Source organism: Capsicum annuum, chromosome 8 (assembly GCF_002878395.1).
Source record: "Capsicum annuum cultivar UCD-10X-F1 chromosome 8, UCD10Xv1.1, whole genome shotgun sequence".
Lineage (NCBI taxonomy): Eukaryota > Viridiplantae > Streptophyta > Magnoliopsida > Solanales > Solanaceae > Capsicum > Capsicum annuum.
In genome coordinates this window covers 150,829,169-150,844,334 of record NC_061118.1, presented here as the reverse complement: position 1 = coordinate 150,844,334, position 15,166 = coordinate 150,829,169, and the positions used below count along the sequence as shown (strand labels likewise).

The following is a 15,166-nucleotide window of genomic DNA, read 5'->3' as shown; positions in this document are numbered from 1 at the left end:
CTGCATGTGCCATTGAGAAGATTACTCGAATAATCTCTTCATTATTATAAAACTTTCATATGGTAGCTAGATATATTGATATTTTCAACAATCATATATAGATACGAGATGTATTAGTCATCGTCCATTATGACTTACACTTTTTGATGCCACACCCGTGTCGGATTTTTCAAAAATACATTACTTTTGGCGTTCGACACGCACCTTCTGACATTTTTGAACAGTCCGAACAACATAGATAGCATAATGGAACATATGCAAGACGAGACGTGAGCATCAACTCTACGCATCGTGTATTTCAGGAACAACCTTGTAAAAATTAGGGGGTGACACAAGAAAATTGAACCGAAATAAATCTGCTAGTAAAAAAGTTCTTCAAACAAACTTCCACTGGAGATAAGAACTCTATCAGAGTAATAGTAACAGTTAACAGTAACACTAACTAATGAGAACTCTCAAGTACTCTATCCCATATTCCTAAGGATAAACAAAACTGAACTTCCCCACAGTCAGACATATCAATGATAAAGTATGGCTCACACAACACCAAAAGAAGAATACAAAGTCCCCGCCAAAGAATCCCAAAATGAGATTTTTGTTTTGCATAAGACTCATTTCTTCTTGGCATCACCAGCCTTGGTCTGCATCAAACAAATAACAGCAAAGCAATTTGGTGAAGAACACAATGATATAGAAAAGGAGAACAAAAAACTAAAACAATAATGATGACGCACCTTCTTTACACCGCGGACCTTTTTGGCCCTGTTCTTCCTTTCCTTCATTTGTTTCCTGGATTTCTCAACCTTGGTGTCAAGCCCGTTCTGCAATACAAAAACGTTGAGCTAATGATGAGAATACAAGTAGCAAAGATGTATCAGCAAGGACTTGCACTAATATGCAAGAGCATAAAATTCTGCCCATGTTAGTGGGCTGTAAATGCCACATTCAAATTTTATTAGAAAGAAAAGGCCATGCGCCCAGTTACATGAACTCGATAGAATTGGATAAACACAGTAGACTATCCAAGGCAGAGAAAAACTTAGTAAACAAAATCCCCTTTCTTCCTGTTCAGATTTCTACCATAGGAATCTTGTTTCATTCTTTATTACGGATTTGATTATTATTCCTTGTCTTGAGCCGGGGGGGTCTCTCGGAAACAGCCTTTCTACTTCTCCGGAGGTAGTGCTATGGACTGCGTACATCTTACCCTCCCCAGACCCCCACTACCATAGGAATACACTGGGTTTGTTGTTGTTGTTGAGATTTCTACCATAGGACACGTCTGTGTAGTTCTCTTCAGATCATTTGTCCTTATTGACTCACCTTAAAACTATCTGATTGGTTTCACTAAATGAAAGATTTCAACATCATATTTAATTTACATGGAAGCAACTCTAGTACTTCAACTTCGAACCTAATATAGTAATTACAACTATTCAGAATTGAACTCAGCAAAACAACAGTGTGATTTTGATATTGCCAGTGATCTAGAAATTTTTCCTTTTCCTACTTTGAGAGGCAGAATTTGCCTGAAGGCTTCGGTGTGCTCAAAGAAAAAGATAGCAGGTAGACGACTTTAAGAAAATTCAAGTACAGTACAAAAATCAATCAACATAGATGAGGAATAGAAGTTAAAACAGTCATAGTACATGGACAAGCTCAAAGTGTATCCACAGGTTAGATAAAGTCATAAGTCTGTTATGAAAATTAAACTGGTCAAAGTGTTGAATCTATTAAGAGGAAAAAGCACAAGGAGTAACAACATATCTTTATTTTAGGAGTTCATCAACAACATTAAAGCAGACATGAGAAGAAACATAGTGGAGCTAGACCATCTCAAGCATACAAATCTGAAGGCTAACTGTTTAAAAGAGTAACTTACCCTGATGAGTCTATACTTTGGCTCATACTTCTTGGCATTCTCAACGGAATCATAAATCAAACCAAATCCTGTTGATTTCCCACCTCCAAAATGTGTGCGAAACTTGAAAACAAAAATTGCATTCGGATCTTTCACCTCATACATCCTAGCCAACTTCTCCTTCAGCTCAGCCTTCACGTTAGTAAAGGACATTATTCAGTCACACACCAAAAGATCCTCGCAACACACAAGAAGCATCAACAAAATCAAATGCTTACCTTTGAGACATTGGCTCTTCCAGGATGAAGCACATCAACAATCTGCAAACATAGAATCATTTATCACTTCTTCTTGTGAAATACGAGGTATATTAATAACAAATACACCCAGAAGATGCATGGTTTACAAAAGGACCAGTCAGCTCTAGAAAGGTCAAAAACAAAATTTATCATAATACGATATAGCTCACAAAATCCAAGAATTGATCAGGGTCATACACAGGTGGAAGCATTTATCATCAGTTTTAATAATTAATCCATAGAAAGCAGCTAGACTAAATACTACATTGCCTCAATCCAAAACTATCTGGGTTGACATAATCTTCACTATCAAATTCCTCTGAAGTTCAACACTTCCTATTCTAGCATCCAATATTTCCAGTAAAAAAAACATTTTGGGGTTTCTCAACATTTTCTAATAACACATAAATCACAGCCCCGTGCAAGTGTACCAACTTGACCAAACTTATAATCCCCTCTACTAGTCGCTGTAGCCTGTATGGATTGTTTTTGCAGCAATACTAATATCTTAAAATTTGATGACTAACTCATTGATTCCAAATAAAACAAACGCAAGATTATTTCTTTTGGTGGGTTAATACCTAACATCAGATCTTAAATTCATCACTTTTAATCCATATAACACATCAATACTAACTACTACATTGCCTCAATCAAAAACTAGCTGGGTCGGCATAAATCTTCACTTCAGTATCCATTCCTCTACAGATCAATCTGTCTAATTCCAATATCAAACATTTCCAGTAAAAAGAATTAGGATTTCTCAACATCTTCCAATAACATCTAAATCACAACCCAATATAAGCATACCAACTTGACCAAACATACACTCCACTCCGCTTGTCCCAATAACAGTATAGCCTAAATGGATTCCTTTTTGTAGCAATGCTACTACCTTAAAATTGGATGGTTAACTCGTTGATTCCAAGGAGAACAAATGCAAGATTATTTCTTTTAAAATTCTACTTTGCGCAATCCAAAACTAGCTAGATTGGCATAAATCTTCACTGTCAGTTCCTCTATCGTTTGACCCATCTGATTCTAATATCCAACATTTCCAGCTAAAAAAAGGCACTTTAGAGCTTCTCGTCATTTTCCAACAACACACATTCACGATCCAGTACAAGCATACCAACCCGACCAAACTTATATTCCGCTCCACTAGACACTATACCCTATATGGCTTCTCTTTGTAGCAATGCTACCATCTTTAAATTTGAGCCAAAGGTCTACGTAAACTCTACCATCCCCAAACCCCACTCTGTGAAACTACACCGGATATGTTGTTACTACTATCTTAAAATTAGAAGATTAACCAACCCATTGATTTCAAATTAAAACAAGTGCAAGATTATTTCTTTTATTGGGTTAATACTCAAACTCAGATCTTAAACTCATTAGACTAAATTAGCAGATAATCAAGAAAAAGAATGCTAAGGCTTACGAATTGCTTCCTGGAGAGAAGCCTGTTGGTCATGAACTTGCGGGTACGAATAGTGACTGCCTTGTCCGCCATTCTTTCCCAACGGCAAAGTGAGTGAGGCAGAAAAAAACAGTGAGAAAGAAAGAGGGAGGAGGAGATATAAAACCCTAGATTTTATATAGTAGTATGATAATTAACCCTAACTTGGTTCGTACGGGTCATGGTCCGGGTCAGAGATGTAAATTTTCGTTTCGATATCATTTTTATTAATTTGATTATTAGTATAGTATTATTTTTGGTATTTAATCTATTTCTTCTTTAAATTATAATAATATGTGAACTAAAAAAGCTATTTTCATAAAATTTAATTAAAATTGAAAAATTTTATAAATATTTTAATTTTTTATTGAGATTTTTAATTCTACTTTCATGTTCAAACATAATTTTAAATTTAAAATATATTTTAGATTAAATACTATTTTTCAAGTCTCAATCAGATCACGTTTCAATTGGCCAATGGGTGTTTGTAGCAACACTTCCAGACCCATTAATAAAAAATAATTTTAAAATTATAGTTGGCCTAGAAAAACTCAAAATAAATACTTAGGTATTCATTATAAATATATATAAAACTATAATTTATATCTATATCGATACTTATAATCTCTATCTATATCTATATATCTATATAATCTCTCTCTCTATATATATATAATCTATTAAAAGTGTGAAACTCCTTAGAAAAGTGATTTGAACATTTTACCCTTCATTAAAATACTAATCTTTAGACAAAACTGTCTTTTCACTATTTTCTTAATTTATTATTTAATTATTTTTATTATATTAACTAGACTTCCTAGAATATATGAGACTTCTAAAATATATGATAGAAAAATTAATTAATAGTTTTCTTTTTACTAGACTTTCTAAAATATATGGTAGAAAAATTAATTAATATTCATATTATCTCGTCCTTTATTATTTTGTTGGCAATTTCTATTAAAATATTTAAACCTTTCCCGTTAAACACGTTTCTTCTTTCTTTTCTTTTTTTAGCTTTCAATTTTTTTATTATCACCATCTGTGATTTTAGGTTGTTTCTTGAACTTTCTTTAATCGGTTTCTTTTTGAGATTTTGGTATTAAAATAATTTACTTTCCTCATTAATCTAGATTAATCATGTAGGAGTAAATTATGGTCAAAAGGTTTGCTTATTGGGTGAATATGATTGATGGTCGGTCATCTAACTTGATTTGATTGTATGTCTAGATTGTCACTATTTTTTAAATTTAGTATTTAATTATTTTTTATTATATTAACTAGACTTTCTAGAATATATGGAACTTCTAAAATATATGGTAGAAGAATTAATTAGTATTTTTCATTAATTAATATTCATGTTCTCTCCTCCCTTTATTATTTTGTTGGCAATTTTACTAAAATATTTAAACCTTTCCTGTTAAACACGTTTCTTCTTTCTTTCCTTTTTTAGCTTTTAATTTTTTAATTATCACCATTTGTGATTTTGGATTGTTTCTTGAACTTTCTTTAATCGATTTCTTTTTGAGTTATTGATATTAAAATAATTTACTTTCCCTATTAATCTAGATTAATCATGTAGGAGTAAATTATGGTCAAAAGGTTTGCTTATTGGGTGAATATGATTGATGCTCATCTAACTTGATTCGATTGCATTGGTGGGTGCTTGGTTTTCTAACCCTCGACTATTTCACTGTTTTTGTCAGCAAATAAAATTCAACATGTGTGCATATACATATATCTTCTTTGTTTTCATTCAAAATCATTCTTTAGGATCAAAATTTCAACTCAAACAAGAATTAGTTGGATCAAAATCGAAGCTTTGTGATTACTATTATATATTTTTTTATAATTCACAAGTCGTAGATGAATGTCGGTTGACTTTGAAAAATTTTCTGTGTAAAGGTTAGGTTTAAATGTATTGTTTTAATATCTTTATTATCTTATTTTTTATTTTAATTTACAGATGCTAGATGAATGTGGGTCGGCTTTGGAATTTTTTTTAGGTAACAGTTATGTTTAATTGTATTATCGTAATATCTGTATTAGTTTGATATTTTGTATAAATGTTGGTCGACTTTGAGAATTTTTTTTATATAGATATTCCCATATTCGGCTTTGGCCAAATCGTCTTTCATATATTTCATATTGAAAAAAACTTTTTGGCCATAATTTATTCATAATAATAAAAAGTTTTATTCGCACTATAAATCAGTTTTTTCTTGAACATTTTTACCCTTTTACGTTAAAAATTAAATATATTCTTCTATCATATTTTCAATACATTGATTATTGTGAAGAGGCTTAATTACAATTAATTTCCATATTCATTGGAAAGTGTTTGCCAATATTCTTTATCCATTTGAAAATACGTATTTCCATTTCAATTTTCCTTAGCCAATTGAAATGTATTCCCATATTCATAGTTATAAATATTTATAATTTTCAATCAAATGTATTTGAAAACATATGGTGGAAATTGAAATGTATTTTCAAATCGATTTAAACATAGTTTTTTACTAATTCTAATTCTCGAGTAAAAAAATCCTCTAATTCTTTACTAAATATTTTTCCTCCACACTTAAATATTTTTCAGTGAAATGTATTTTCAGTATTTGAAAACATACGGTGATAAATACGTTTATAGTTTGTCAATTTTCATACATACTCATTATTTGTTAATTTCAGCATGATTTCATAATTTGAAAAGATAATCATTATTTGTTAATTTCAGTTTAAATCTATGTAAATACGTTTTCAAATACATTTACTTAGACAGATATTCTTAATTTCAGTTAGTAGAATTTTACACCTTTTTAAGTTAAGAAAAAAATAACACCCTTGACTCTATCTACGACTGTTCAAAATCGAACCGAAATCAATAATCTGTAATGAAATTTTGGTTATTGAACTAGTGGTTTTACTTATCGAATTACCAAATATAAAGTGTGTTGATTTGTTGTTATCGCAATATTTTATAAATTATATTTGAAAATTATATATATATATATATATATATATATATATATATATGTATTATGTGTAATAATAATAAAAATTCATTAGAGATCATTTTAGTAATAAATATAAATAATAATTCATAATTTATCAAATCACCGTAATATAGGGGTGAAAGACTTATATGATTAACACTTATATCTCATTCTTTTTTGTTCGACAGATGCGAACTACATGCATCTATAATATTTTAAAATTATGAACACTTTTAGAAAAGTGGTTTGAATTTTCGCCCTTCATAAATAAAATTATTTTTTCACTTATTTCCTTCAATTATTAATTAATTATTAAAAATTTAAAGAGTCCTAATATATCGTACATGGGTTATAAACTTTTAATTTTGGAGGTTAAGGACTTCCTATTAAGGAACGGTTAAACAAGACTTTGACTTCAAAAAAATATCAATTATCATTTGCTTTTTTCAAGTTTAAGAGTTTTTCTTTTTTATTAGGATTTTCTTTAATTTTCTATCATAATTAAAAAAATACTAATACAAAATATATTTTTTAACATATTTCTTCCATATTTGATTAATTCTTTTGGACTTCTATAAATTGAGGATCTTTTCTTCCTAGAAATAATACAATAACATTCATAAGTAAAGATTTTTATTTTGGAGAGATTTATTCTCTCTAGATTTTGTATTTGTAATATTAATTTTTCAATATGCAGGCTATTTTACTAAAGCATATTAAATACTATGTTGTTTTTATTATGATTTTTTTTTTTGTAATCTTATTTTGTGAATGTTTGTAATGTAAGTTTCACATAACATCATGCTATTTCAATTTCAGTTTCAAATATTTTCTAGGTTTACGATTATATTTTTTATTATAGAACTTTATAAGTTAGAGTTGTGACTTTTGTTAATGGATCTTCAATTTTTTGTACTTGGTTAATAGAACAATTGAAAATTTTCTTATGAGTGTGGATATGTATTAAATTACAACGTATGTTAATATCTCGTGGAGATAATTATGAGGTCAATTTGTGATTTTTCTTTTTTGCAGGTTAGAAAAAAAATTCTGTCAATTTGAGTTTAAATTTTTAAGTTGCTACTCAATTAATCATATTCATCATTTACATGAATTTGCGATCTATGTTAAAGCACACATCAAAAAACTAATTTAAATAATAAAAAATATCTAAATAAAAAATTAATTGATTATAAAGTCCTAGATTAAGTGACATGAAAGACATTGTGGTTACATAAGCATTAAATTAAGTATATATTTGAAAATACCTTAGGTCCAAGGATGAGAGATTGAACTAAAACAAATCTAACAAGCAAAACGAGTTCTAACTTCTACTATTTTTGGAATCTAAAAAAATAAAATTGTTTTAAAAGTATTTTTGAGAAAAATACATTTAAAAGCACTTTTTAAAACTTAGTCAAACACTAATAGTTAGTAAAATACTAATAGTCGCTCTGTCTCTAAATTTATTAGTTAAACACAAATTGTTTATCACCGAAAATACACATCGAATTGGTTTTATAAAATTAAACTCCTTGAAACAAATTACACTCGTGAAACGCATATACTAAGACTAGTATATTACAAGTGTGAAACCCTTAAAAAAGTGATTTAAACTTTTTACCCTTCATTAAAAGACTCTTCAATAGACAAAAAACATCTTTTTACTATTTTCCTATAATTATTATTATTAAATTTGATTATAATAAATTTGATTAAACTTCACCATACCGAGGCAGTCCAAAGTCTCAATAGTTAGTTGTTGTGGTTTTTCGGTCAATAAAAAAATCATCTACGAATGCGTGTTGGTGCATTGTTCTTTGTGGTTTTCCAGTCAATAGAAAAATCATCTATGAATGGTGTTATATATCAATAACATGCATAATGTAATCCCATAAAATAATGTTTGGAAAGTGTATGGTGTACGCAGACCTATCGTTTACCTTATAAATAGAGCACCATTTTCAATAGACCCTCGGCTTCAAGATGAAAACAGTGATTATACTATGATTACTTGAATGAACAAAAAACAAGGATATAATACTACGACTACTACCTTGCCATTTTCTAAAACCGTGGTAGATCAAGGAATTAATCTCTGTTCTTACAATAGAACTCGGATATAAAAATGAGATACAACCTACAAAATTTTGGCTTGATTTTTGTCTCAGTTCTTTTTTTTTTTTTCAGGTTTTCTCCGTGGCATACTCCTGAGTTTTTCAGCTCAGTCGTGGGAAGTTATATATAGGGCATTCACAACTTGTCCAAGCCATTAATCAATATGATGAAAGTTGTTGGCTGGAATCTTGATGCTGCATCAAACTCCGTAGAGCCATGTGTAGTTCATAAAAGAGAGTTCACAAGAAATATGTGTTTGAATCACATGTTTGCCAAAGAATGTTCACTGGATTTCATAATGATTTTTTCTCAATGAAACATGAGATTCGGCTTCACCTACAATAGTTTTTATGATCAATAATTTGTCTTACCAATATTTCCTACAATAGCAGAAACAAAGCTATGGGAGTGATACGGGACAAATGGTCATCTTATCTTTTGATGACATCTTTAGAGGCGAACACATAGAGGCTCAAGATTTTGTCAACTTGAGGATACGATAACATACATGGAGGACCCGTTTTGAGCATGTCATTAAACAAACCCATGTGTGGAAAATTGCGTGGGGGCTTACATTTGATGCCAATTCGAGACTACAAGTTTTGAAGCGTGACCCCAAAGTTTTGGAGCATTAAAGCAGTACCTTTCATTAAGGGTATTTTGGGGATTGCACATGTTAAAAAAACAACCCATGACCTCCCCTTTCATTAAGGGTATTTTGGTCCATTATACTATGTAATAAGTTAGGTTATATATAGTCTCTTATTAGGTCATCATTTAGAAAATCTAAGAATGAATCATTGATAATTCGCCAGATCATTGATACAAAAAATATCCAAATACCAAATCCTACTTCTATATACTATACTCCCCACAAACTAGACGAAGCTCGTGGGAAGGTCAAAGAAAGAAGAGGCATCTTCCTGGCTTAGAAATAGATCAAAAATCCACCCTTCGCCTACCTCTCCCTCAGCGAGGAAATAGTAGTAGCAGCAGTCTCCCCACTAATTCAAGGTTACAGTCCCAACCAAGTCAAAGAGTCCAGTACGAACAAAGGCATTATATGAAAGCTTTCCTTAACCATTCAAGGAAGGGGTTCGACTTAGACCACTTAGTAGGACCTTCTGGCTTACAGGAGACCTTCCATCCATGGTTGATATCTTCCTAGACTTTCTGCTTATTCGGGAATGTAAGTTTTTCTTTCCCAGTCCTTTGTTGGAAGAGAGCCTACAATGTCCGAATGTTCGAAAGAAAGATGCTAATGTCACTAAGGGAATAGCTCCAACATTCCTTCTTCTAGCGAGAAGATCAGACCCTTGTTATTGAATTTCCATTGTTTGCACGTAATAGCTCATTCTCTAGATTTTTTTTTTACGGGCCAGCCTTTTTTTATGCGCCGCTTTACCCTGAAAGGAAAATGAGCTTTGCTCCTCTGGGCGCTAGGCGCTCCCGTGGTTCGCGAGAAGGAAATATTGAAACATTGAAAGTCCTTTATTTGAGAGTAGAACACCTTAGTGTAGTCTTATTTAGGGCTTGAAAAAGCTATTGTAGTTTAAGGCTTGGATAAGCCAATATTGACATTTGCTTAGAAACGGTGGTTCTTGAGGTGAGTTGATTCCCTCAGCGGTCACCGTAAGAATATTGGTGTTTGATTATTGTGACTTTGAGGGTCTCGTCTTTCAATACATACGTTGGTTCTCATTGTTTCGTAAGATCTTATGTCATCTTGCCTATCTCTTATCTTATTCCACTTTGTATGGTTGTTTCTTGTCTTCTTCATCTCGTGTATTTGCGTTGTTGCCGTGACTTATTTCTATCTTGCTCTCAGTTCCTCCTTGTGTTGTGGACTGTTTTAGCACTTTGTAGATCGTTCCCGTATCACGGAGGAAGAAATCTGCTAAAAGACAAGCTCATATCAGGTCTTCTGCATAATCCGAGTATTATTTTGTGGAACGTTATGACTAGAAAGTATAGGTTTCTAGAATCTCCTTTGTTTTTTTCGAATCCATTTTTCCCGTATATAATGTTTGGTTACGTTTCTGAGGAAGAGAATTACAAGGTTGTTAAAGTTTCATCATATAAAAATAAGGGGGGTAGGATGGTAAGGTTTGGATTTATGTGATGAGTTCGGATTCTTGGGAGGTGATGTACTTCGTGTGGTTTGATTCCGAAGGGCGGGTCTGTAGTTGGTTTTAATGGATATTTGTATTGGATGTCGTGTAGTGATAATGATAGATTGTATTTGGTTACTTCTTTTGATTTATATAAGCAAGTTTTTGAAATGATTAAGTTTCTGATTCCTATTTGCATTTTAGTGGGTTGGTCTGGTATGAGAAGTTATGGGAAAGAGTATATTACAGCATTTCTAATTTGTGAATTTATAATGATCGTCGTGTTCTGCATGCTGGATCTTCTACTATTCTATGTTCTTCCCGAAAGTGTGCTAATCCCTATGTTGTGCGGAGCTGAGTATCTTCTATTCGCTGGGATAAAGCCTTTCCTCTGCAGGGGCCTTGTGCAGTAAACCCCCTACGGGCGTCCTAATAACAGACCTGGATAACAGGTAAGCTCCAATACATAGTTCCTTGGTTAGACTGTCAGTGATAATGAGAAGAACCTTCTTCAGATAACCTCCTCGTTGTTGCCAAAGCTCCGAGTGAACCCGAAATAGGCCATGGACTTGGATCTACCAAATGATAAGAATGCCTCTGAGATTCAATCATAAACCACTTTGCTAACATTCGACTAGAGAGGTCAGTGCTGGGAAAGCAAAGAATAGAATGTCTGTTCTGTAACAAAGAAGAAGGTTGCTTGATTATTCTTTTCAGGAGCAAGCCATAAGGATATCATTAGGAGTTGTAGGTAACTACAACCCCAAGGGTTTGGGGTATTCCTCCTCTTACCCGTAGGATTTTCTGAGCACAGAATTAGTCTTGCTTAATAGTTATTAAGTGGTTAGATCTTCGCCGCCTACCTACCGTTTAGGTGGCACCAGCGAGATCCAGCTAAGGTAAGGAAGTGTCACGGCTGCTCCGCTGCGCTGCGCTGCGGTCTCATGAACTGAACTTCGTTGCCTTCCCGCGCGCGAAGCGAATGGGCGCTGCCCACCTGTGTGCCTCCTAATTCCGTGAAGTCCTTGGAGCATGTGCGATTTATTCAGGATCCTTGTCAAGATTGAAGTAAGTCCCTTATTCTTTCTTTTATGTTAAAAAGCGTGGACTCGAAGAGGGAGTCGATTCACGTACTTCACCATTTCCTGGGTCCTTATCGCCTTTCCCCGGTTCAGGGTATGGGTTCTTTCTCTATGTTTGAAAGTCCCGGTGTGAACTCCCCTACTGATCTGACTCCAGCGGATTCTCGAGAAGCCAATTCTCTCTCTCGATCTAGATCTACTTTACCGACAAGGCTTATATCTTCGGCTTAGTTGGAAAACCCTCCTATCGCTAAAAAGCGAGGTTTTCACCAGCACTTGAGCTAGTAGCCACTTTCTTAGATTCCCAATCTTTATATCGTTGATATCCACTCTAGCGACGTACTAAGTAGCTATCTTTCCATGATAATTGATTCTTGGAATAGTAAAAACGTGAACAACTACAAAGTATGAGTGATGAATGAATAATAAGGTGCAGATGAATCTTGGAACAAGAAGTTTGATTTTTCACCCTTCACTAAGAAGTTTATTGGATAATGCTCGGAGGATTATAATAGCTCTCAGTTTATGAATTCTTACCGGCGGAAAAAGTAAGTAAGTTACCACACTTTCTTTTCTCAATGTGAATTTTCAATATACGACAATAAATGGATGAATCATTAGTGTTGAGAAGATCTGCACTAAATTTTGAATGTATGTATAAATACTGATAAGGACTTTTGAATTATCCAAACCAAGAAAGGACCTGACCTAATGCAACACCTATGACATGGAAAATCTATAAGGAATTGTTGTCACAAGAGATAGATAATACATCGAAACATCCATAAACTTGTAGTCAAAACTTACTTTAGATCCTAAACTAATCGAGCAATTATTTACCCGCCTTAACAACTTCCAAGTGAATATTTAAAATATATAATACAATTTTTATTTTTTATTTTTTTAAAAAATATATAAAAATAATATGTTTATTGGATTATTTTTTAAAAAAAAAATTACAATTTCTTATGTGACAATGATATGACACTGATTTGACAATTACGTGGGGCGCGTGCACTTCACTCTCCGTATTGAGAATGGTATAATTTTTTTAGGGTGGAAAAAATTCACTTGAAAGTTGTTAAGGGGGGTAAATAATTGTCCGATTAGTTTAGGGTCTAAAGTAAGTTTTGGCTACAAGTTTAGGAGTGTTTTGATGTATTATCTCGTTGTGACAATATCAATTCCATTAGGAATTAAATTGGATTTTTCAAAAAGTAAAACTATGAATTATAATCAAGTTTCTCTAAAAGTGAAATTATGTAAATTTTATTTTGAAAATCAAATTTTTACCCAAGAAAAATCATTGCGCTAACTAAATAGGAAAATACTTTACGGTTGATGTTATATAAAGGTATAAGGAAAAGTTATGTCGTAGCTTTTTGTGCAAAAAATTTCATTATGAGAAAGGCACTTGTGATAATAGTCATTTACTATTTCTCCTAAAATTTTTATTTGATTATCTGATATAAATCATCTATCTCAAAATTAGTTTAAATGATCTTCCCAAAATTTACAATTAATGTTAAAATCTTTTAAATTTTCTTATATTTATTACTTGCCTTATAAATTAATAAAAATTCATTAGTTATTTTCAACGCTTGAGGAAAAGGCAAAAAAAGAAAAATCAAAATAGAAAGTGTCTTAATCGGAATAGTTTATCATGGGTAACAAATATTATATAGCTAATTCAACTAAATTCATCATATTTAGTGTCAGTTCAAAAAATATTAAATTCAGTTATTGTATCAATATAATACCGTTCAATTTCATTGTTTAACTAAGTATAACTTTTAGTGTAACTTTATTAGCTTTTTTAAAACAAATTGGTGTTGTTATCGTTTTAATGCCACAATGTGCATGTGCAAAGCATGTACATAAAACTAGATAGCTCGATTTATATTAACAGGAGTATAAATATATGTGTTTGATATATATAACTTAAATTCAGTGGAGCTTATGTCGCACATAAACCTTCCGCAATGAGCCCCGTACTTACTTATTCATTTAGGGATCGTTTGGTGTGAGATATAAGAGATAGATAGTCGCTGGATAAAATGAAAGACTATTCCATGATTGGTTGGAGCTATTAGTTAGTACCGAGATTATTTATCTCATCATTTATTTCATAGCAATAGAATAATGCTTCCATATACATAGTAGGATAACTAATTTCGAAATAGCTCCGGAGATTAATTATCTCGAAATAACTTTTTTCCAACTAAATGATTACCTAAGGGTTAAGCTCAACTCAACTTGTGTTAGTATTTATCGGCAACTAACTACCAAATAAAGAAAGAACATAAAAAGTTGTCATAGCTAGGCAACATAAATACTAATGGACAATATACAAGTGTAGGAGATGTAGAGAAGTCATCTCTTAATGCTACTCTTCACAACCCAAAAATGTTAAAGTCACTTATATGCTTTAAAATTAACACTAAATCAAATTAGTGTCCAATTACGTAAAGAAAACGAACAGTGACATTGCAATGACTTTTAGCTCGTCTTCAACATCACATAAGAACTATTTAGCTCAAAGGATGCATAGCTATATGAGATTTAGGGAAGACAACAAGTTTAATCAACATTTCTAAAGGATCTTTATACTTCTGATATAATACCAACGTCACTACAGTGACGATTATACAAGTTATTAAACAAATTAAATATATTAACTATGCTCTGACATATCTTCTTTTCCTAATTTACGTGTTATGTTTAAGAGAAAAACTACAATTCTTTTTACTAATTCAACACAATCAATAGCTTTAATTTGATTAAGATACATCATGTACTTGTATTTAAAACACTTAATATACAGTGACAAAATCAGTATTTTTAAAAAAGAAGCTCAAAATATGAAAAAGTAAAACATAAAGAAGCAATAGGGAATTCAACATATACCATATATTATAAGATCCCTTTGCCCTACTTTACTTTGCCCGTGTTAATATATATATATATATATATATATATATATATATATAATAATAATAATAATAATAAAAATTATCCACTTAATTTCTATACACAATTTACCTAATTTAGATATAATACAAATAAGTTATGTTTTCTAAAATTCAAGATTCATATACTCAAAATTATAGTTTCCTCCGTCATCATATTTTGAGGGAGAAGCTAAATCACATGTTTTTTCATATAATGAAATGTATTTACTATTATGTAACATGGCAAGACCAACATACGAACAAAAATAACAACCAGATCTCATGAATA

General features: G+C 31.7%; 1 protein-coding gene across 1 annotated transcript; it reads right to left on the bottom strand.

Annotated features, from left to right (window-relative positions):
- Positions 1-340: 340 nt before the first annotated feature.
- On the bottom strand, positions 341-3,847 carry LOC107839478 (40S ribosomal protein S24-1). Its single transcript, XM_016682979.2, has 5 exons — positions 3,605-3,847; positions 2,140-2,181; positions 1,883-2,053; positions 735-821; positions 341-641 (listed from the first exon to the last, which is right to left on the bottom strand). The coding sequence occupies exons 1-5, from the start codon at positions 3,674-3,676 to the stop codon at positions 612-614; spliced, it is 402 nt and encodes a 133-aa protein (XP_016538465.2). The 5' UTR covers positions 3,677-3,847; the 3' UTR covers positions 341-611.
- Positions 3,848-15,166: the final 11,319 nt, after the last annotated feature.